The following is a 26169-nucleotide window of genomic DNA, read 5'->3' as shown; positions in this document are numbered from 1 at the left end:
GATCCCAGCCTCTCCTTTGTTTCTTTTTTTTTTTTATTCTGGGATTTATTTACCTTCTATAATTGAAACATTGTTGCCGTCACTGGCGCTCCAGCTCCATGGCCACCACCAGCTGAAAGCAGGTATCTGGGGTTTGTTTAGCTTCTATAATTGAAACATTATTGCTTCCGGAGCTCAGAGTCGGGCCGCGGCAAGCAGGGAACCTTGGCTTCCTCCATCACTGGAGCAAGCAAGCCTCATGTTCACTTCAGCTGCACGGCTGCCGGCTGCCATCTTTGTTGGTAGTTAATTTGCATATCGCCCTGATTAGCCAATGGGAAGCATAGTGGAGGTATGGTTAATTACCCTTTTTGTCTTTTATTAGATAGGATATGGGAGGACCTCTCAACAAGACAGATTTTCACAGATTTTGTATTTCAGTATAGGTAGCATATTAAATGCAAACATTATTACCATATTCTTTAACAAAAACTAGATGAGTTTTAGAAGAAGAGCATTGAACTGACGGAGTAACAAGAGGACATGGGAATATTTAGAAGCACAGATCAGAACGGGCCCAGTGGTCCCTAGTCTAGTTCTCCCTTCCTATTTCTCCCTTGTTCTCTCCATATGCAACATGTATTTGGAGAGATTTGAATTTTTAATCAAAAGATAAATTCATATTTTTTTATTTTTTAACTAAAGTAATATCAGCTTCCCAGAGCTTCTAATAACATACAATAAACAACATCACTACATTGAGTTTATATAATATTAACCAAAAGCAATTAGTTATTTTGAGAAGTTTGAGTTTAATAAGAAAATAAACTATTCACGTTAGTCTTCTCAAATATTTAATACCATTTCTAAACTTTAGTTATCACATACAAACATTCCTAGAGTTCCAGGAACCCTCAAGTGGGAATTAGTTATACAGTGCAATCCTTTCTCTTTGGAGAAAACAAAGTTCAATTAGACAACAAACCCACACAGAAGCCACTTAATGCCATATTGATCTTTTCACAACCCACGATTATTACAGATGCATTTGATAAACTTTAGAAACCAGATATTTAAATGTTGCTACTCATGATGAAGTGGAAACCCAGGATTCCTAATTGATCCTGAATTCTCTTCTAATGATTAGGGACATAAATGTCACTTACCATATTCCTTCAAGAAGACCTTTGTTAACACTTTCTACCTGCCAATTGTTTTTCAATTTGTGAATCTATAATTTCACCTTAATAGGTTGTCTAAGATGTTTGTTCCTACTGGTTATCTCCACACAGAATTATACTTCTTGTCAAATATTTATATATTTATATTTAATTAGCTCCTTTTCAATTAAATTACTTTTATCAGAGGGTCATAACTAGCCTATACTCATTGATACTGCATCGGCCACATATAGTAATCAGAGAGGCAGAGAGAGTTAGATGAATAATTAATTTGTGGTGCAAAGGTGTCAAGTTTTTAGGCGCTGAGCTTTGATAGATGTTTGAAAATAAAAAAATAATTAAGAAAAAACTCACAAATTCTGTAACTTACAAAACTCTGGATTACTTTTAAATAGCTGGAAATATAATCTTTTAGCATGTGGAAAAAACAAGGTATGTAAATATAGGGCCCCTTTATATTATTACGCACGATTATACATGCAAGATTATACTAGGAAATGTAATAGCAAAGAGAATACTAATAATAGAAAACAAATATTAATACTAATGTAATATAACAATACTGTTAAAACAGAAAGCTTTTTATTACATGAAGTACAGACAATAAATCTGCTACATACTTACGCTCCTCAGATTATTACATTTCTTTTTTCCTTTCAGTTGGCTAATATGAAACTGTATTTATCAAATTTATTTATAGCATCAGTTTTGAAAGAGTATTAGGATTACACTAAATATAATCAATTCTTATACAGAAATGTGTCAAACTGAGGTGCACTTCAAACATACTTGCACTATCAGATAATCATGAAATGGAAAAGGTTTGATTTCCAAAAACAAAATCAGGGAGATAAAAACCAAAACTAAATAACTGTCATTCAAATTTTTATCTGAAATTGCAACAGACAATTATTAAAATAAATTATGGTTTTACAGTATAACTAATTACCTAAGTAAAAGAGAGTGCCTATCATTTTATCAACAGAATATTTGTACTCACTATCCATGCTAACACGACTTAAAAGAAAACATTTTACAACTAACTACTGCTTCTACACATGCTGCCTTAAAGTGACTGGTAAAGTTTGTTCTGAAACTTTAAAAATACAAGACTGACTTGTTCAATCTTAATAAATAAAACTGATGTGAAAACCTATATTTTAAAGAAGCATGTTAATTAAGGAATAGAGACCCATATGTTTGCTTGAATCTTTAAATAAAAGATTAAATGCTATCACTGATACCTCTCTCCGCCGAGAAGCCCAGCACGTCTGCTTGATCTTCCAGACCACTGCAGCCACCAATAGTAAGGACAAAAAACAACTGGAAAACAAAACACAAATAACTGCTGCTTAAAAAGGTGAAGACATGTAATAAAAGAATATGCAGAGGATTTAAATATATACAGGCAGGTTCAAAAGTAGGGTTACAACTATGAGTATGCAAAGCACAGAGTTTATTCTTGTATTATTTATTAATCATTGTATTAGTTTCCTTACAAACAATTGTAGACCTACTTTTGCCCTACCCTGTATATAGAGAAGTAATCACTTTGCCTTGGTAAATAATTCAAGCAAAAAAGGATAAATTAGGGCTAAAAATTTTCTCAAGTAAAATAAAGTATACAGGTAGAAAAATTATTTACATTCCTTGCTATACATTGTAATCTATCTTCTCTCAGAAAAAAAAAGTAAACTTATAACTCTACTGGTCTTAAAAAGCAACAGAAATCTATTTAGAATTGTTAAGTTATCATCAATTTTATAAATTCTAATTTCACATGTTCATTCATTTCATCTTTACTAGAGACTATTTTTGATATGAAAATATTTCAGTGGTTCTCAACTGGAGATATTTTAGCCCTTTGTCCACCCCCAGGGCACATGTGGCTGGAGACATTGCTGATTTCCACAACTGGGAGGGGTGCAACTCGTATCTAGTGAGCACAGCCAGGGATGCTTCTAAATATCCCACAATGCACAGGACTGCCCCAAGACAAAGAATTATCTAGTCCAAAATGTCAGTAGAGCTGAAGTTTAGAAACCCTAGTATATGCTAACATTTAAAATAGGAAATTATTCAGTTAAACCAGTGGTTCCCAAACTTATTTGGCCTACCGCCAAATAAAATATTTTATTCCAGAAAAAATATTACTCAGCGCCCCCTGGAAATTAATTTTTTAAAAAATTTTAATAACAATTAAACAGAAAGATATATGTATTAATGTTTCTACCTTTTTCGTAAAATATAGTAAAGAAAGGTGTAAATTAGAAACATTGAAGTTTGAAATTATGAAACTATTTATTGAACTCAGAATAGAAAGGTAATACAAAAAAAATAAAAACAAATGCACCTGTGGCCATCACCCCCCCCCACCCCCACCCCGGATCGCTGCAGTGGATTCCCACTTTGGGAATCACTGAGTTAAACGTTTATGCATGTGGTCTATACATATTAGTTACAATATTCAAGAACCTATTCTGATACAGAATACTTGTATTTTGAGACTGGCAAATCTATGTGTGTGTATATATATATATATATATATATATATAATGCTAAGTGACTGACTATACATCCGTCCAACCATCTGAATGTCTGAATGACCGGCCGGTACATATGACACACACTGGCAATTTAAAAATAAAGGGTGACTGATGCATGCACGATACATATTAACGTATTTTGTATTTTAATTTTATAATTACTATATTATATATACTATTTTGACATGTAATTTTTTGCAGTAACATAATTACTGCACGAATCTTCTAATTAATTTCCTTTCAATGTGCACGAATCCATGCACCGGGCCACTATTTTCTCAATTAAAGGTTTAGGTGAATCCAATTAATCAATCAATGTTTATTTTCTCTTCCTTTGCTCTGTGGTCAGACATTAAGCTGTGCAAAAATACAGAAGCGAGAAGACCTGAGTCGCTACAAATTGACTGGTCACTATAAAAATCCTGGTCCTCGTCCTTAACTAATAATCCTAGCACTCATCAACTGATTTGCTCATAAGCAGTGAAATTTTTGACACTTTCCACACTTTTCAAGACTTTTAATACATTTTTTCTCCTTGTCTCACTTGAAGAAACTTTAGCATATCCTTCAATGATGATGAGAGACAATTCCAGCGCCTCTCCATGAATGCTGAACACCTTCAGGTACTGTGCTAGACACCTTACATTGATCATTGCCTGCAGTTTCATAAGAACGCTGCAGATAGCATATATTATTCGTTTTTTTAGAAAAGAAGAATCCAACGCTCAGAGTTCAAAGTCAATAGCATATAGTCGCACAAAGAGCAAGTCATAGTATCAAAATTCAAACACAGCCTCACACGCTTTCCTCCCCATCTGTTGGGAGCTGTGAGCTTACCCACCACCTCACAACAGTTCTATTTCCATACACATTCTCTAATGATTGCTTCATTATCAAAAGAAGATTAAAAGAAAAAAAAAGCCTGTGACCCTAACCTTTCCACCTCTGAGGTACCTTTTTATGCTTTATACAATTATCTCTTCTAATATTTATAAACTTGTTTTCATCCTAATTTAAACTTTCCACAGTGCTCAAGTCCCCTACCTCCAAAAAATAAAAACAATACCCCTGCTTTACTGGCCCTGTAGCTTCCTCTATTTTACCGAGCATGTGGTCAATGCATCCACCTCCATGTCAAATGCCTCATAATTTAGTTTTATTTAACTGTTTAGAATCTGACATCTGGCTTGTGAGCTAATAAAAATATTAAGATTAAGAATGATTAATGTGTATATAACACTGAACAGTTTATAGGACACTTTCCTCACCATGACTTTCAAATAATTAAATACACTGGTCTTTTCTCAATCAACTGACTTTCACTTCTCAACTGACAATCCCAACCATCCATTCTTTGAAACTTGGTCTGAATACTGTATTTCCTTGGTCCCCCTGCATCCTTCCTGACACATTACAGGGTCAATGAAGGCAGGTTGCATTCCAGATGCCCTCTGCTAAATTATGGACATTCCTCAAAACTCAGTTCACAGCAACCATGCTATTATCTTCTCTTGCTCTCAGAGAGAGAGCTCAGTTATTTTCAAGCCTTCAACTCTGACCTCACTGGCAATGATTTTCAAGTCTGTATCATTAGACAGACCTGCCAAAACATGAGCATCGAAGAGATTATTTAGTTCAAACTCCTTCCCAGAAAAGAAATTCTCAGCAGAATTCTGATAGACCCAGCTCCTAATTAAATACTCGTGGCTCAGAAGCTGCCTTACAAGTCAATGCATTCTATTTTGAGCTTTAACTATATCATAGTTCAACTATGGAAATATCCTTCTATTAAATTGTCTTTCTCAATCAGTGCTCCTTCTGTTTTCTGGGTTACACTGAGTCAGTCTATTCCCTCTTCTATGTGCTGAAACTTCTTTATATACTTGAAAAAGCCTACATGATTGCCTCTACTCCAGAACTTCTCAATCAGGAGAGTTTGTCCTCGAAGGGGCATTTGGCAGTGTCTGGAGACATTTTTGGTTGTTACCACTTGGTGGGTGTCCAGTGGGATGTAGGATACACAGGCCAGCCCCTCACCACCAACATTTTTCCAGATCAACATGCTAACAATGCTGAGAAACCACAGTGCTGCACTTTCCTGTAACTGTTATAATAGGGTACTGAGAAGTGATACTTAAATATAGTCCAAGGATCTATTCATCTGGAAATCACTCCTACCATTATCACCCTAAGAATTTTAACATTATAGATATAAATACCACCTCCAACCTACCATGTTCAAACTGAACTTCTGAAAAATATTCATAAAAATAAAAACCCAACCACATAAAAATGAGTTCTGTGTAGCAACATATACCAGCAACTAATTTAAAAGCAAACTAGAAAAATAAATAAATAAATAAATAAATAAAAGCAACTAACATCTATGGACCAAGCACTATGGTGTGTTACATGCGTATTACTTTAATTGCCATAATCACACATGATAGGCCCTGGATACTGTTATGTACTCATTTGAAAGATGAGAATGCTAACTCATGGAGAATTTAAGTAAAATGCTTAACTTAAAAAGTATTTGGTTACAAGTTCTCCCCTTTCTTCCAACTTCTTTCTCACCATTACTTTTTAGCTAAAATGTAAAAAACCACATTCAATCTTATCACCCCTCATACTCAGACACCAAATTTTATTGGCTGATTCTTGCAGAATATCTGCAAGTAGTAGATAACAGTACATATACTAAAAGTCACTTATATTAATTAGATACTACTTAAATAGCAAAACAGATTTTTGTTTGACGATCTGTAATTCACAATATTTCTCAGTCAAAATAGTTACATGATAGAGATTCAATTTAATATGAAGACTTGCTGAGTTTCTCCAAGTCTTTCTGATCTAAATTTCATGACTCAAGCGAAGACTTCCACTTCATACTGGCACAGAAACCCAGTATAAAAATGTTCAGTTTTCATCATTTCAACCTCTTCCGAGAAGGAGATACACACTTTAGAGGTTTGCAGCTAACCCTCTATGCTAATCGATATTAGATTAGAGCTCATGATGATATAAATAAATTGGTTAGTAAAATCAATAAATAAATTAAGAAAATATTCCAATAATCTCCAAAAATTATTTAAAACCCAATGAAATATATCTGTTTCTGGCAAGTAGTAGTTGTCCTTAAACTTTCTCTAAGTGAATGGAATTGGTTCTTTAATTGATTTGAATATCTTATCATTTTTCTGACATGGAAGGTCTTCTTTGGCATTATTAGCCTTATATCAAGGTAATACTTCGTAAGTGTTCTTGATTTGTAATAAGTTACATTGCAAGTAAAAATTATAGTTCTTTTTAAACATCTACATTTAAAACAAAAACAATCTATTAAGAACGCTTGCTTCATAAAAAAACAAGCAAGCAAAATCTCTTGACAAGTGGATCCAGCATTGTTGAAAGGTTACACTCATCCCTTGGCGACTAACAGAAAACACCAGTCTCCACGGACAACCCGGGGCCTGAAGAACACCAGACTTCCCATCAGTCTGGATTCCTCGATGGGCGGTGCCCCACACACCACCCTGTCCCTCCCACTGCCTCCTTTCTGCCCACTGGACTCTACGTGAGTAAAAAACTTGAATTACGCAAAAGGACTGATATTTATGGGTTTATCTGTTCCAGTTAGCTTTTCCCTGATATATTTTTAAGACAAAATTCTTAAGGGCAATGTCAAGTTTTAGCATCCTACGATCTGGTATTGTGGTAAGTTTATCTGAGAGAAATGTTTCATTGCTTTCTTTCAGATTTTTTCCTATTATATTATACAGTGTTTTATAGCTCCTTGGCAGAGATGTGGGGGCAGGGGGGTAATTGAGCTTTCTTTTTAAAAAATGCTGTGTAATAGTATCAGAAGATCTGAAAGGTTCGTCATCCTTTGGTAAAACCCCCCAATGGAAATAGGAAAAAAAGAGAAGAAAGGAAACATTAAAAAGCAAGCATGTAAGCTACAGGGATAAAAAAGGAAAGCACAGGAACTTAGGGGAGATATTTCAATAATTTGATTTTAACCTTCATAAAGTGGTCATTATGGAAGGGATTCTTAAAATGAAATAAAAACATGGAGCTCATTAGGTATTCTCATTTAGGGAAAATTAAAGAGAATTCAATAAAATAGCATAGTGTGAGATAGGTTATATTGTAAAGCAGGCCTTGGGAGACAAAGAAATACCCTCTGGTGGTAATCTAGTTGGCCAAATGCAAAAAGCGATAATATTGTCACTATTTTACAGCAATTTGAGGTTAATTGAGCATAAAACTCAAGTCTTAAATAATATTTTAAAAGACAATTTGGGCATATTAATCTTTTATTTCAACTAAAAATTTTACAAACTAGGGAATTGTGTTGAAATACAGAAACATATTATTTTTTTAAAAAAATATTTCCTAATAACTGCTACTCTGGAAAATGTCTGTCAAAGGTTTTAAAAATATCTTCCTAAATGCTTGAAGGATTTTTTTTTTAACCAAGTAAAATGTTAAAAAATAAATCACTAACTTAGAATGCAAAAAAAAAGGACCTGTACAGTGCAAAAATAAATTTACTTCTTTCAATTATCAGATTGACAAAGGTGAAAAACTAACAAAGCCTCCTGGGTGAAAATGGGGAAACAATATGCTCACAACGTAGAGTGGTACAAAGTTCCTGAGGGTTATTAAGCAAGAATCAACCGGACCTTAGGGTGCTCTATCAGTTGAGATGAGTTCAAATGCAGCTAACAGAAAACTTACTGCAAAATGCTGACAAACAACAATGGGACTAAATGGACTTTAAACTCCTTGCTAGGACTGAATTGTACTGACCCAATTTGGCTGTTGAAATCCTAACACCCAATGTGACTATATTTGGAGTCAGGAATTTAGGAGGTAATTAAGGTTAAATGAAATCATAAGAGTGCACCCCTGATCCACAGGAATAATGGTCCTATAAGAAGCCACAGACACCCGAGAGCCATAGAGCTCGCTCTCTCCCCCTCTCCGCGCACACACATTCAGGAAAGGCCAAAGGCCATGTGAACACACGGCGACAAAGTGGCTGGCCACCTGCATGCCCGAAACATAGCTGACATCAGAAACCAACCCTGCAGGCACCTGATCTTACTTAGACTGACCTTCCAGTCTCCAGCATTGAGAGGCAACACATTCCTATTGTTTAATCCACCAGTCTTTGGTATTTTTTACAGCAGCATGAGCAGACCAAGACTGATTTTGGTACCAAGCATTGGGGGCCACTGTAACAATTACCTAAAAATGGGGAGGTAGCTTTAGAACTAGGTAATGGGTAAAGGTCGGAGGAATTTTGAGGTGCATGTTAGAAAAATCCTAGATTGCTATGAAGAGACTGGGAAGGGAAACATGGATTTAAAAAGGCGATTCTGGTGAGAGGTCTCCTAAAATATATCAGTGGCCTTATTTCAAAAAACAAAACTAAAAATTAACATATTCTGTCCATGTTTTTTCTTAACAATGAGAAAATTTTAATACTAATTTACACTTCACTTCTGAAACAGGTTTAAATGACAAAATAAACGTCAAATATATTTTATCTCACACAATGATTAGAGTATTTTTTCCACTTTGTCCATGAGGAAAACATAATAAATGAGACCTCTAAGACATGGCACATATTAATGCTAGCTTGCTTTTATTTAATAGAAGAATTTTTAAATTTAATTATGCACACAAATTCAAAAGCTTCCAATAAAACCTTAAATAATTTACATATATATTCAGCATTGTGAAATTTTACAGAGCTGAACTTCCCAGTATATTTCCATCCTCACTATTCTGCATCAGAAACAGGTTTACTTTGATGCACTAAATAATGTTCATTTGATTACAACTTCTAATACTTTCCAAAATGTATTATAACTATAGCCTCGAAATCCATTTATATTCACAAGTACAAAGTCATAAAACATTAAGTATATTTAAGATGTTTCCTCAAATTTCACTTTTAAAAGACATTTAAAGCATAAATAAATGGTACACACGTAATATACACACACACACACACACACACACACACACACACACATATATATGCATTCAACATTGTAAATTATAATTTCTCAAGGGACATAGACAAACATGACTGTTTTCAGAGCAAAGTGACCACCATGGCAAAGGTGTTGACAACAGAAATGGATTAATAAGCAAGGGATGTGTAAACTTGAGAAAAGAGTATAGAAAACGGAAGGGCTGTAAATGGAGAGGAGCGATTCGCCTTTCTATGGGCCCATATGGATGCATTAGAAGAGATATTACAGGGACACGAATTTCATCTCAATTATGAAGAACGATTAGTTATCTGGAGATAGGAAATGCTATCTCGGGAGCTGGTGCGTGTGCTGTCATTAAAGCCACTCAGGCATGAGGCAGATCGGAACTGGGCACGCTGTGTCCCAGGCAGTGTCTGCCCACCAGCTGTTTTGTAATAAAGGTTTACTGGAGCACAGCCTCCCCGTTTGTTTCCACATTGGCTATGGCTGCTTTAGCATCAGAGTTGTGTCCCTGCAACAGAGACCTCACAGCCCTCAACTACTGAAATATTTACTATCTGGCCCTTCACAGAAAGTGCTTGCTGACCTGTGTGGGGAGCACATTAGAAATTCAAGCACTGTATGCGTGTCTGGGCGAGATAAACAATAATGGCTACTGTGGTGTTTAGGCAAGTGCATGGCATGGCATCTGTGTTGGGTTGGGAAGATTCTTATTACTGTACTAGCCAGTTCTGCCACCTTGGTGAAGGTCAAAATTCATACTGCACTCTGTCTGCCTGTAAAGTTGTGTGCTGTGATGAGGGACTAGGTCTGCCAGATGAGGAGACACATTTATCTAGTTTGCACAACGGCACCTGATGGACCCACATAGTTGTGTACATCATCATCATGTTAACAAAAATAGCATTGCTCCCAGCCCAGATGATCTAAGATCCCATAAAATGGAGACTCAACTGCTTCTCCTAACCCAGCACTTCATTTGACTCCCAGGAAAAAGGGTTTTCATGCTTTGAGAAATCTTCAAGCTCTAGCCCAGTGATGGCGAACCTATGACACGCGTGTCAGAGGTGACATGCAAACTCATTTTGTTGGTTGATTTTTCTTTGTTAAATGGCATTTAAATGTATAAAATAAATACCAAAAATATAAGTCTTTGTTTTACTATGGTTGCAAAGATCAAAAAATTTCTGTATGTGACACGGCACCAGAGTTAAGTTAGGGTTTTTCAAAATGCTGACACGCCGAGCTCAGAAGGTTTGCCATCACTGGTCTAGCCTCTTTTTTAGAAAGATACATTGTGAATTAGCATATTAAGAACTCTGAGAAGCAATGTAAGCTAAAAATAAACTAAAAGGGCCCTACTTAACCTTAGTATACATTTTCCAAAGTTGTTTAACTATGCAATCCCTTTTTATGAACCTACTAGAGGCCCAGTGCACAAATTCGTGCATCAGCGGGGTCTCTCGGATTGGGCAGAAACCAGCTCTCCAACAACCCCTGATGGGTCCAAGATTGAGAGAGGGTGCAGGCCAGGCCAAGCAACCCCACCGTTGCACGGGGTCAGGGAGGGACGCAGGAGGTTGGCCAGCCAGGGAGGGAATGTAGGAGGGCTCCAGGGCGTATCTGACCCGTCTCACTCAGTCCCAATCGGCTGGACCCCAGCAGCAAGCTAGTCGGAGCATCTGCCCTCTGGTGATCAGTGCACATCATAGCAAGCGGTTGAGTGGCCTTAGCATATCATTAGCACATTACACTTTGATTGGTTGAACAGCCAACCAGTTGACAGGAAACTTAGCGTATTAGGCTTTTATTATATAGGATTGTTGCTACCTCGAATAACTCATGTCCTAGGGCAGTGATGGCGAACCTTTTGAGCTCAGCGTGTTAGCATTTTGAAAAACCCTAACTTAACTCTGGTGCCGTGTCACATATAGAAATTTTTTGATATTTGCAACCATAGTAAAACAAAGACTTATATTTTTGATATTTATTTTATATATTTAAATGCCATTTAACAAAGAAAAATCAAAGAAAAAAAATGAGTTTGCATGTCACCTTTGACATGCGTGTCATAGGTTCGCCATCACTGTCCTAGGGAATGATGCTCTATTCAGTTATATTTAGTACTTCCAGATTATAAACTCTTTGAGAACACAAAATACATGCTTGTTCCTATTCCCTACAGATTTTAGCACATTGCTAAACACATATGATAATTTCTTTAAGAAGTCATTGAATTGATTTCGTTCTAGGAGATGTACCTAATCAATATGGTGAGTGTACTGTTCTTATGTGTCAGGGGAACCCGAAGGTATCCTCATTCCACTGAACCCACTTTCTATTAAGTAGTCCAAAAGTAAAATAATCTTGCAAAAGTATATTGCAAGTATGTTTCATCTGCTCTGTGACATATATTTAAGCATATAAAACTATTCAAGATACAATATATGATATTTTAAGATTAAAGATTTGATAAATTACCTAACAGACTTACATATTTCAAAATACAGATTTAATAAATCGAAGTCAATTAAAGCAAATTACCTGAAGAAGGTGACAAAAAACTGCACAAGATCCATGATTGTATTGTGTTGTGAAAATGCAATCTGAAAGATCAAAATAAAAGAAAGTCTAAATTTTACTGAATAAATATAGTAAAGTTTCATGGCATTTGTAAATACAATATTTTTAAATGATTAAGACCATTGATCACCATATTATAAATCATTCATGCTGGAATCAAAATCAGTAACAACACCCTAAATCTGTAGTTTGGAAAGTTTCTCACCCAAAAATGTTAAAATTAGATTTTAATGTAGAAAGATTTCTATTGGCTAATGACATGACCCTTTACAGATAATCAACATGTACCCATTTTGGTCCAAAGGTCATTCCCACGAAAAATACAACAAGATTTTTCAAGTCACAATTAAAGTGATTTTTACAACTTTAGCCTACATAAATGTACCTTAGGCATTCCCTTTTCTGTAATGATTTTATACATGTTATCCAATAATTATTCAAAAGTTAATCAACTCAAGAGACCAACTAATGTTAATATTTAATAATATCTTAATTTGCCCTGTTTTTAAACAGCTCCCAAATAATTGATAAAGTGAGTGCTAAAATACTGAGCTAGCTGAAACTACAGCAACAGAGATGATATATTTTGTCCATTTGATGATAATATATTTTGTTCATTTAAGCTTGAATGCAAATTCACATTGAGTACATGCTCAAAATCTAAAACCTGAAATTAAGTAAAGCTACGTTTTTCATTAAATGATAACAATCAACATTTTGAATTTGTGATTTAAATAAAAAGTCTGAATTACACACATTTGGATAAAGAAGTAGATTAATAGTTTGATAATTACCACAAAATAACAGAATTCTTATTTGTTCTGATTATGAAGGACAAATTGTTGTGTTTGTGCAAATGCCCGATTGCCATAAATTCTGATATACAGTGGAGCCTTGACTTACGAGTTTAGTTTGTTCTGTGATGGAGCTTGTAACTCAAATTACTCGTATGTCAAATCAATTTTCACCATTACAATGACACATGATGCTGGGCTGATGTTTTGGCGTTCACTGTGACATTCGCTGCGCCAACTAGCGGTGGGGTATCTGAAGCTGGCTTGTAACCTGAATTTAAGCTCGCAACTCAAAGCAAAAAATCGGCCGAGAGATGGCTCGGATCTCAAAAAACCCCATAGTCGGGACACTCGTAAGTCAAGGCCCCACTGTATTTGAAATAAATGAAAATATAAAGGGATGCGCTAAAATTATCCAATTCATCTAACAAAGCAAAAAAGAGGTTTTCAAACAACTATTTAGATTATAGTCTTGCAAAATGCCAACATAATGGAAGTTAGTCAACTAGTAATATCTCAAAGACAACTGGATGATGTTTCAGGCAAGTAATTCAAGATCGCATTAGGTCAGTGATGGTGAACCTTTTGAGCTCGGCGTGTCAGCATTTTGAAAAACCCTAACTTAACTCTGGTGCCGTGTCACATATAGAAATTTTTTGATCTTTGCAACCATAGTAAAATAAATACTGATCTTTTTGATATTTATTTTATATATTTAAATGCCATTTAACAAAGAAAATAAACCAAAAAAATGAGTTCGCGTGTCACCTCTGACATGCGTGTCATAGGTTCGCCATCACTGCATTAGGTTCTTATTTATTAACTAGAGGCCCGGTGCATGAAATTCATGCACAGATAGGGTCCCTAGGCCTGGCTGGCAATCAGGGCCCATCTGTGGGGCAACCAGCGGGGCAATCGAGGGGCCCCGCTGGCACCCTTGGCTGGCCTGGGGCCTGCGAGCTGGGGGTAGTTCCTGCATTGAGTGTCTGCCCTCTGGTGGTCAGTACACACCACAGCAACTGGTCGTTCCACCAGTCGTTCCACCGTTCAGTCGATTTGCATATTAGCCTTTTATTACTAGTATATAGGATTTTTTTAAAGAATTTAAAGCAAACTGGAGATTAAATTACCCATTACTTAACTATGATAATATATCCCAATAAGCATGAACTTCCTACAGATAATAACATATTACTATGTTATTATACATACTAACATAATATGTATCATTTCTAATAAAGTAATATTTCAAAAATGGAGTTAAATAGAAAATTATAATATTTAAAAGATAGAATAAAACCTATTTCTGGATGTAAACATGAAGAATAAACATACTAGCCAATTCTGTATAAATATTACGATGATTATAAATCCTTGAGTATTGTCTATGAAAATTTAGTGGATTTAATTATTTTTAGAGCAAATAAATGCCTTAGTAAAGGAACTTACAACTTTCCTCCTGCTTCAATGCAAAAACATAACTGGTCTCCTTGACTTCAATTTCATAACATCTGGTCACTCTTCACCTAGCTAACAAAAAATTCTCTTTAAAACTGCAAGAATTTTCTGTAATTCCCCTCTTCACAGTCCTTCATTCCCCTGCTTAAATTTCCTTGGTGTTTTCCATCACGTTTAGCTTGGAGTCCAACTTACAAAATATGGCCCCTGCTTCTTTCTCTACCCAGGGCATTGACATTAGTCTGATCAGATAACAGTATTAGTAGTTTCCAATATTTGCCATCCTTTATCAACCTCTGTTCCTTATTGGAACTGTTCCAATGATTCACTGCCTGGCAGTTCTACCCTAGATCCTGTCTCTTTGGTGGCCTCGATTGTACTACTGTCGCCCCTACCCCATACTTCTACAACAGTACTATTAAAACAAAAACAACAAAAACCCAACTAAGTGACTATTGCCCAGGCCCTGGCTAAGTGCTTTTCATATTTCTAATTTATTTTGGCAACAGAAGTATTACATAAAATAGGTAATGTCATTAAATCCATTTTATAGATGAGGAAATAAAGGTTTAAAGGTTACACATGCAATATGCAGTAGAGCTAAAATGGAAATCAATGCATTAGGAACTCTAATTCTTATGTTCTACACTCTCCTAAGACCTGTACACTGAGTATCACAATGTACTGTGGTAATTAGCTTACCTTTCTTTTCCCTTCACTTGACTTCAAGATATTTGAAGTCAGGCATTACAATGTTCAGCCACACCTTCCTAGCTACTAGCAAAGAACCTAGAATTTTAACTTATAAGTGTTTAGTAAATAAATCGCAGTAACTTCTGGAGATATATATCTCAAAGTTCTAAATAAAAAGTCTTAAAACAGTTTCATTTTAACTAAAGGTCAAGCTGTACAAGAAAATAAGAATTACTTTTATATCAAGATTATGTCAGTTAAAATACAGTAAAACTTTATATCTACTTGTATACTACTTGAAGTTAAAAGATATTACTTGAAGCTAAAATATATTACTTGAAGTTAAAACATATATTTTTTCAAAATCATTTTGGCTGAAGTTAAAGGATATTGTTTAACATTTTTCAAAAGACATTTACAGCCCTAGCTGGTTTTGCTCAGTGGACAGAGCATTGGCCTGCAGACTGAAGGGTCCCAGGTTCAATTCCAGTCAAGGGCACATGCCTTGGGTTGCGGGCTCAATCCCCAGTAGGGGCGTGCAGGAAGCAGCCGATCAATGATTCTCTCTCATCATTGATGTTTCTCTCTCTCCCTCTCCCTTCCTCTCTGAAATCAATAAAAATATATTTTAAAAAAACATTTATAAATGCTAAAATAGATCCTTTAAAATGACAGCATAAAAATTTGCATGTGTAATGTTACCTGTTCTTCATTATAGTATTAGCATATTTTGAGGTTTCCTGAAGAGTCTCAAGTTTTAATTCATAAATCAATAACATATACCAATAAGACTAATGGCTTAGATAGAAATCTATACTCAATTTATGCTTATAAAACCATTTTTTAGAATCTTGTGATTTTCAATACAGGTTGTAAATATAGAGAGTTAAAGTTTTGGTTTAAGAGGATGTTTGGGAAAATGGGAGAAAAAGAGAAATCGTCAATTATGGTAACATGAAAGTCAGGTTTACAAATGAAGGGAATATATACTTGCTGATCAGTCTCCAATCTATTTTCTACCTATATTCACACATACACAAAACTTAAAATTATTACTATTCATTATTTTATCTTGATTCACTATGAAGAATTTATACAAACTTTAATTTTATTTTGGTTTCAATGGGTTTTACTTTAAGAATTTTAATGTCTCTATTGATTTATATTGTTTACTATATTCTTACAGTTAACCTCGTAGGAAATGACTCAAATAAAATAAATCATGCATCCATATTTAAAATTGGCTCTTAGAGATTATGACATTATGTGAAGGTACAGCTTTGGTCTGTTAATTTTTTAAATGAGTATTAAATATTTTTAAAGTTGAGAGGATTGCTTAATTTGTAGTATAACTTTCAGGGATACCATTTTAATTTTGGATTTCAAGCAAGTGCATCATATGGGAAATCTGAGATGAATGCAATTTAAATAAAATATTTTCTCTCTTGAAATGTTGCCATTTCTTAGATGTAGTGACATAAATACTCAAATATTTCATATTTGGAAAGATCATAACATTTGCAATACACTCACAATTACAGGCTAATAATATCTTCATTGAGGTATAATATAAACACAATTAAATTCCATTTTAATACATAGTTTATTGAATTTTGGCAACTTTTACAAAGTTACTTAATTAAAACCACATGGTAGATGTCCTTTGCCTCTGCAATGGAGCCCCTCCATAGACCCTAAAACTTCTATCTCCTTTTTATCACAACAGTCTTTATTTTTTATACAATTTCATATAAAGGAATCATAGGGTATGTAACATTTAATGTTTGATTTCTTTCATTTAGCATAGTCTTTTATTTTGTTTCTTTAAATATATTTTTATTGATATCAACGAGGAAGGGAGAAGGAGAGAGAGAGAGAGAGAGAGAGAGAGAAACATCAATGATAAGAGAGAATCATGGATTGGCTGCCTCCTGCACGCCCGCAACTGGGGATTGAGCCCACAACCCAGGCATGTGCCCTGAACAGGAATCAAACCACGATCTCCTGGTTCATAGGTCTACACTCAACCACTGAGCAACACAAGCTGGGCCACAGAACATAGTATTTCAAAGATTTGTCCATGTCACTACTTCGTATAAATATTTCATTTATTTTTATTGTTGAGTAGTTTCACATAGAATGTATAGAGCATAATTTGCTTATTCGTGCTCCCATTGATATATTTATGAATTGTTTCCAGTTGGGGAGTTTCAAGAATAACAGAATTATAAATGTTTGTGATTAAGACTCTTTCTGCAGTCTGTTTTCATTTCTCTTGTGTAAAAAAACAACTAGGAGTGGAGCTATCGGTCATATGGTAAATGTGGGATACATTTTATAAAATAAGCAATATTGTTTTCCAAGTCACTGTACCATTTTACATTTTACATGTCACTAATGTGTACGTGATTTCCAGTTATTCCAAATCCTCACCAGTACATGGCATTTTCATTCTTTTTATCCTTAGCCACTGCAGTAGATATGTAGTGGTATCTCATTTTTATATATATGACACATACGTGAAAGCACGCAATATTTATTGCTACATTATTCTTTAAAAACTCCAAATTTCCAACAATATGCAAAGGAGTTTCAGAACCTGGTTAAAATTATTTTAGTATTAAAAATGATAATGAATATTATATAGAAATAGAAGTGTTTGCTCAATGTTATATAAAAATCATTAGAAGTTTATACAATCAAAGTTTATAATGATGTCAAATATCTATGTGGTTATATGAATATTGAACAAGAATTCCTTAATTTTTGTTATAGAGTTCAATTGGATTTAGAAGGGAAATTCATGACTTAAAAACTTGCCACTGGGAGAACTTCTTTAGTACTTAGATTCATTTTACAAATGGAAAGACTGAATAGATGCGTTGTAAGTCATTTTCTTAGAAACCCATTTTACACATAAGTCATCTTATCTAATTCCCACAATGTTATTGCTTATAATAAATGACATTAGTAATTTATTATAGTAATAATATTATAGTAGTAATTATTGTAGTAGTAATAATAAAAACAATGAGTTAACAAACCTTTCTGTTAAGGGCCTGTAAATATTCTGTAAATACTTTCTGCTTTGTCAGCAATATGGTCTTTGTTTTTATTACTCATCTCTGACATTATAGTGTAAACTTGATATACCTTCCTTTGCTCAATCTCTAGAACATTTGTTACCTATCATAACCAATCTTATATTTGAACTGCAATGCTAATAACTTTAAAACAGAAAGACTGCATAGAGCTTAAGTACTTTGCATTCTACAGTAATGCTGTGCATTAACACTTATACATCACTATTTAAATTAAATTAGTTTGTATCGAAATTACTGTTTCTGAGTAACTGGGATTTGGTAACTCACTATTAGGTCAATTTGAAAGCTGATTATAATTTAGGTTTGATTTTTTAAAAAATATATTTTATTGATTTTTTACAGGGAGGAAGGGAGAGGGATAGAGAGTTGGAAACATCGATGAGAGAGAAACATCGATCAGCTGCCTCCTGCACACCTCTTACTGGGGATGTGCCCTCAACCAAGGTACATGCCCTTAACCGGGATCGAACCTGGGACCCTTCAGTCCGCAGGCCAATGCTCTATCCACTGAACCATACAGGTCAGGGCTAGGTTTGATTTTTTAAATCATAATAATGCTAGGAATCATTCTTCAATTTGCAATTTTGACCTGTATTATATAGGTGATACTATATGGGGATACTAATAGTGGTTTAATTTAATACAGAACCAAGTAGAAAAAGAACAGAATCCTAATGCTGCTGCTGTCTGCAAATTTTCATCACAAGTGTGTTGGCGATTTGAACATAAACGATGAGCCATCTGAGCACAAAATAAGGTGGTTAGCTACTAGATAAGAGGGAGTTTTATCTTATGCATATTGTTTGAAAAGTAAGTTACAATACAAATGTGCCGGTAAAGATATCCCTGTGTAATTTTCCCCCAAATTCACCAAATTGTTGTAAGTTTGAGTATTTTATATGTTAAAAGATACTTTTTTCTTTGAAGCTTCAATTATTTTGTAGTCTTTATTGTTGAGAGTATAACAGATATCCCCTCCCTTTCCCCCCATTCCACCCCTCCACCCAGTTCACCCCCACCCTAGGCTTTTTTTATCATGAAAACTAGGTTGGCATCATTTTGAGAAGCAGTATTTGATACTGCTAATCAATTTTATCAATTACTTAACTACTATAGTAATTACACTGATCAGGAAATATAAATGTGAGGTGAATATAAGATAACTTCAGAAACATTAATCTCTGATGAAAAATCTGTGTGACTTTGAAAAACCCATCTTGTCTAGAATTCCCGCTCAGGCATCATGCCCTTTTGCTGAACTCCTGTTCATCCTTCAAAATCTTGCTTCCATAGAACTTTCTCCAAGAAGTTTTCCTACTTCACCATCACCTCAGTAAGAGTCACAGCGCTGGATATATCACCGAGCACCTCCAATTCTTAAATACCATTCACACGCATCTCCCCTAAAGTGACTGGCTCAGAACATTTTATGAAGGAAACAAAACCAAAGTATATCCCTGAACTCTGTAGAAGAAACACTAAATTAGGATGCAATAAAACTGACTAAAGTAGAATGTGGTCAACATGTGAAACAGAAACTAGAGACAGAGACAGAACAATTACACTAACAATTCAGTAATTATTTGTATAACTCGGTATAAGGACTATAAAGGGATGACATTTTAGGTAATCTGATCAGGAGAGGGGGTGCTGAGATCTTAAAGTTGCAAAAGACATCTTTTCTCGCTCTGATTTCTAAGGCTGGAATGTCCCTTGTTTCACTTTAAAGCTCATTTAAAGTTGAATTTCTTTATCTACACAGGAAAAACTGCTGACAGTACATTTCGAGAGCTATGCGAGGACAAAGGCTACTTTGTATACTGTTTTATCCTCTAGATCTAGAAAAATGACCTGTGTATGATTGAAACTTTACGTCTGCTTGAAAGTGTAGCCAAAAATTTATATAAATGTTCAATTTCTAACAATTCTGCAAGAAGCACTAGTTTAGATTAGCATTTGACTGATGAAATACAGAAGATACCATTACTATAATTTTTCATTTTGCTCATTATTTGTAGAAATTTACAAAGAGCTATTATCATGCTAGAATGTTTCATCTCAACAGTAACATTAGACTGAAATTGGATCAAGACAAATGAAATACTTTTCTACTTTCTCATATATCAGCAAAAACTTCTCCTTACTTATGTGATACTTTTTAAATTGATCTCTTCAGTCTCAAGTATACAGAGAAACACTACAACCAAAGGTGCTCAAAAGAAAAGTGATGGGTAATTTTCAGTATGAAAATACTACTGATAGTAATTGAAGCAAAATCTGTGTGTAATGTTTTGGTTGCAAAAAGGATATGAGCCGAAACCGGTTTGGCTCAGTGGATAGAGCGTCAGCCTGCGGACTGAAAGGTCCCAGGTTCGATTCCGGTCAAGGGCATATACCTTGGTTGCGGGCATATCCCCAGTGGGGAGTGTGCAGGAGGCAGCTGGTCGATGTTTCTCTCTCATCGATGTTTCTGACTCTCTATCTCTCTCCTTTCCTCTCTGTAAAAACTCAATAAAATATATTTTAAAAAAATAAATAAATAAAAATAAATTGGACTCCCTGTTGGGCTGAGTTTTTAAAAAAAAAAAAGGATATGATACACATATGTTTTACATAAACAAATAACTAAATATTTAAATATTCACACATTTTATGCTACAGCATATTTTAAAAAGAATTAATTTACAAGTTGAAAGGCTATACACACAAAGGTCTCTCCCTGTGCAGCGACTCTACTGAAGCAAACATTAAAATAAAATAAGTAAAAATGGTCATAAAATTTAAATGTTAATTTTTATCACAAACAATGTTCTCACTTGTTGGAAACTCACTGAAAACTTTGGGGGGAGAAACAGTGATATTTATTCTTGAACAGAGTATTCTTGGTATCTCAATGGTGTGATGGAAATTTTTCAGTTGGAATTAAGTTTTTTTACTGTTTAATTTCAGCCACTTTTTAAGATAACTGCTTCTACATAGTGTAGTTCCTAAATATTTATGAACAGTTTCATCTATGGATTGTAAGATTTCACATAAGTTGCAGCTCGTTGGAATCTGTAATAGAATGTCATTATGAAATATAAAATATATAGAACTATGTCTGCAACCTAACTACCATTTATCTGAAAAGTGCCTGGAAACATAAATCTAAGCTACTAAATAAAACAATTTGGAAGTAAACATAAAACCACATTTACAGTAACTGTCCCTTCAACTGGTGAACTAGCTTATGGCTACCATGTTTATTCTACTTACTATTTTGACTCAAAATTACATAAGATTTCTATCTCTTCACAAAATGGAGTACCAGTGAATGGATTTATCTTCATATTTAAACAACTAGTAAGTAAGACAAAATATCTGAAACACTCGTTTTCATTCACTAGAAATCAAGCAGTACAGGACAATCATTCCTGAGTGGAAACAAAGGAGGTGAGCCTTTAAATGCCTCAGGTCATTGTGGTGTCTGTTTTGTTTGTTTAATATATTTTTTATTGATTTCAAAGAAGAAGGGAGAGGGAGAGAGAGACAGAAACATCAATGATGAGAGAGAATCATCAATTGGCTGCCTCCTGCATGCCCCGCACTGGGGATCGAGCCTGCAATGCAGGCATGTGCCCTGACCAGGAATAGAACCGTGACCTCCTGGTTCATAGGTCAACCTTCAACCTCTGAACCATGCCAAACCGTGACCTCCTGGTTCATACATAGGTCAACCTTCAACCTCTGAACCATGCTGGCATGGTGATCACTGTGATTTTTTTAAAAATATATTTTACTGATTTTTTACAGAGAGGAAGGGAGAGGGATAGAGAGAAACATCGATGAGAGAGAAGCATCGATCGATCAGCTGCCTCCTGCACCCGCCCTCCTGGGGATGTGCCTGCAACCAAGGTACATGCCATTGACTGGAATCGAACCTGGGATGCTTCAGTCCCCAGGCTGACGCTCTATCCAGTGAGCCAAACCGGCTAGGGCATCACTGTGATTTTGAGGCTGCATCAAAAGGACAGTAAGCCCAGGTGCAGTTCAGGAACTTCCCAATTTGAAGAGATGAAGCTGAGAATGTGGCGGGCTAGGCAGCTAACGTTTAGGGGTGGTCTACTGGAGATGAGAGAACTCCCCAGAGTGCTCCAGAGCTTTGCTAAGGCTCCCTTGAGCCTTCAGGTGAATACTACTTACTGGTGAAGGAACTGTCCAAGGCTGGGGAAACAATAATCTGAAAGGAGCAGAGTGAAAAATCCTCAAAATGCACATGAAGCTGGGAACAGTTTATGATCCCACCAGTCTGAGTGCGAAATCTTGTAATTCAAGTGTCACAGAGTAGAGCACCACGAAGGCAGTGCCTAGGAGTGAAGTGATCACCCCTAGACTAAATGCTGTTTTGTTCCTCCATAACAAAGCATAGAAATAAGCCTTGAAAAGTTCAAAAGTTCAAATTTACTTGTTTGCAAGTAAATTCCCATAACCAAGCTAAAACATCAATATTGGTGAATATCTAGCACCCAAAATGGTTAAATTCAGAATGTTGGGCATCCAATCAAAATATGAGCCATAAGGAGGAGCAAAATTAAACAGAAAGAAACACAAAACTACACAAATGACAGAATTTATAGATAAGGACATTAAGAGTTATGGTAATTGTAATCTATATGTTTAAGAAGGCAGAAAAAAGATGAAGCATATTAAGTAGAAATGTGGAAGACATTTTCAAAAAAACTAGTCAAAACCCTAAAGATAAAAAAATATAATGCTTGAGTTGAAAAATACACTGCACGGGATTAATATCAGATTAAACACTATAAAAGAAAAGCTTAATGAACTTGAAGATATATAAAAAGTATGCAAAATGAAACCCAGAAAAAATCATGAATCCTATATAATAACAGAGGAATATGCTAATGAGCCATTACACCCTGAAGCGTAATGACCAAGTGCATCAAGACCAGATCACAGATCAGCAGGAGGGTGGATCAGGAAGGTACAAGCCAGCTGTGGAGAGCTACAGGAGGTGGAAGAGCAGCAAACTATGAAGCGGGGAGGGGAAAGGGAGGTGGGGGAGCTACAGGAGGGCGGGACAGTGGGCGGAGAGCTACAGGAGGGTGGCAGCGACCTACTGGCTACAAGCAGCGGGGGAGAGCTACAGGAGAGGGCAGAGCAACAAGCTACTAGGGGTTGCAGGGGGAGCTACAGGAGGGTGGGGCAGCAGGTGGAGATCTACGGGAGGGCTGCAGCGACCTACTGGCGCACGGATTCGTACGCAAGGCTACTAGTTAAAAAATAAGAATAGAGCATTAGTAAGCCAAGGAACAATTTCAAGCAGTCTAATATACATACAGTTGGAATTTCTAAAAAGAAGAGAGGAGTGGGGTAAAATTTTGAGACATAATAGCCACAAGTTTTCCAAATTTGGTTGAAATTATAATTTTATGAATTTATGAAGTTCAATAAAACCCACACCAAAGAAAAAACATGAAGAAAACCACACCTACACACATCATAACCATATTGGCCAAAACCAATAATAAAAAGAACAAAACTTTTTAATGCATAAAGAGGAAAAAGACCCATTAAAAAGCTACAATTTAGAACTATTTAATCCCCATGAAAGTGGAATAAAGTCATTTTCAGAAATATAGGCTGATATAAGTCATTGCCAGCAGATCTTCACTAACTTGTTAAAAGATGTCTATTAGGCAGTAGAAAATGATACTTGATAGTAATCTAGATTTACAAAAAGAGTAACGATGTAGGTAAAATAGAAGATGATTTGTTATGTGTCATATCTTTCAGTAAAATTGACTATATCAAAAATAGTAAGTGTAGTATGGATTTTATATTGATATTATATGAAGCATTAAAATTAACAATGGCACAAGACCAAAAGGAAAAACATGAAAGTATACTGTTTAAGGTAACTGTTCAAGAAATGAGTGGCATAATATTACTTGGAGGTAAACAATGAGAAATTTAAGATGTCTATGATAAACCATAAAATAAACACTAAAATAATTTAAGAAAATGTATAGAAAAATAATATCAATTCTACCATAATTCTTTCAGAAAAATAGAGGAAGGACTATTGCCCAATTCATTTGGTAAGGCCAGCAGTACCATAACATCAAATCAAACAAGATTACAATAGAAAAGTACGACTAATATTCCTCAATAACCTGGTTATAAAAGTTCGTAACAAAAATATAACAAATCAAATCCAATAATATATAAAAGAAATAATACAGCCCTGACCAGTTTGGCTCAGTGGATAGAGTGTCAGCCTGGGGACTGAGGGGGCCCAGGTTCGATTCCGGTCAAGGGCATGTACCTTGGTTGCGGGCACATCCCCAGTAGGGGGTGGTGCAGGAGGCAGCTGGTTGATGCTTCTCTCTCATCGATGTTTCTAACTCTCTATCCCTCTCCCTTCCTCCCTGTAAAAAAATCAATAAAATATATATTGTTTAAAAAAAGAAATAATACAAAATAATGAAGTGGAATTTACACCTGAATAGCAAGGTTGGCTAAACATTCAAAATCAATCAATGTAATTCAATTATATTATAAATAAATCTCAACTGAAATAATTTTACTATTTTATTTCTAATAATTGAAAGTGTATTATAGTCCTATAAACAAACACACACACTCATATACCTTACTTAGTAAAACATATTCCTCATGACTAACATAATAATTTTAATAAAAAAATAGAAATAGAGCTCTACCTTTCTTGACCATCATAGTTATTTTCCACATTTTATTTTTCTGAGAGAGTGGAATATTTCAGCTTTATTACACAAATTTTAGTTTGGCATCCAGAACATATTACTAGCATGTTCTCAAAAGAAACTCCAATTTAGAAAGTTAATTTCTAATCATTAAATATTCATAAGCATTCTAAAGTAACTGTAATGTTCTTAAAAATAAAATACAATTAGATAATCAAGAAATAAAGGGCATGAAACAATTAAAAACATAACAATTATATCCGTTTTCTTTACTATTTAATAAGCTCTACAGATGGACCCTTTTGTTGCCTTCAATCATAATATAAGGAGAAAGATTTTTCCAAGAAACATGATTTTTAAAAATTACTCGGTCCTCTCACAAAACACAAATTAATATAAATAACACATGCAAACATTTGTAGTCACAGATCATAAGTTGTCATTTATTAATATAAAAGAAGAAGGAATAATCTGTAAATTTTTAAAAGATTTTAAAACAGACCTAGTGCAGGACTTGGCACATATGAGCTATTCAATAAACTAATTTGAATTCAATCAAATCAAACAATCAGTCATAAAATAATGAATAAATGAACAAATCCCAACATTACAAAGTATAGACTTACTTTACTCTCATAAAAGCATAAATTAAGAACTCAAACTATGAACATTTCAAGATAAAGCATCCTAAATATTTCCTAGCAATAAATCTAAAGCTATTAGCAGTCTATTGCTGAACACAATAAAAATGAACCATACAACACATAAATAGCAGAGATAAAGATATCAACAATAAGAGGCAGTGGGTCTGAGAGAACTGTTAAGTTCTGCTAATGCTTAGTTTTAGTGAAGATTTAAATTATGTTCAGTGTATAATAAAGCAAAAATGAGGTTACTAAACACAGCAAATAATTTCAAGTGGTACTGTAAGAAAAGAATGTTTATTTAAACCTCAGAGTATACACTTAATCAGAAAACCTGAAGAATCTCATTATTTCAAGTTTGATCCTTTTTTAGAATATAATTTCATTAAAAATTAGTACATTCTTTGATTGAGTCAAAATTATTTTATGGACTTTTTATAGAGAT

At 34.8% G+C, this 26169-nt stretch overlaps 1 protein-coding gene across 1 annotated transcript in view; it reads right to left on the bottom strand.

The window, feature by feature from the left end:
- Positions 1–26169, bottom strand: part of ATRNL1 (attractin like 1) — a 443329-nt gene that overhangs the window by 274045 nt on the left and 143115 nt on the right. Inside the window, exons 27-28 of the mRNA XM_006778755.2 lie at positions 12268–12329; positions 2405–2483 (exon numbers count right to left, since the gene is read on the bottom strand). Of these exons, the coding sequence (XP_006778818.1) occupies positions 2405–2483; positions 12268–12329 (141 nt within the window). The remainder of the gene's footprint in view (positions 1–2404; positions 2484–12267; positions 12330–26169) is intronic.

This window comes from Myotis davidii, unplaced genomic scaffold (assembly GCF_000327345.1).
Source record: "Myotis davidii unplaced genomic scaffold, ASM32734v1 scaffold107, whole genome shotgun sequence".
NCBI lineage: Eukaryota > Metazoa > Chordata > Mammalia > Chiroptera > Vespertilionidae > Myotis > Myotis davidii.
The sequence above is the reverse complement of the archived record's forward strand: the minus strand, read 5'-3'. Positions and strand labels throughout refer to the sequence as shown.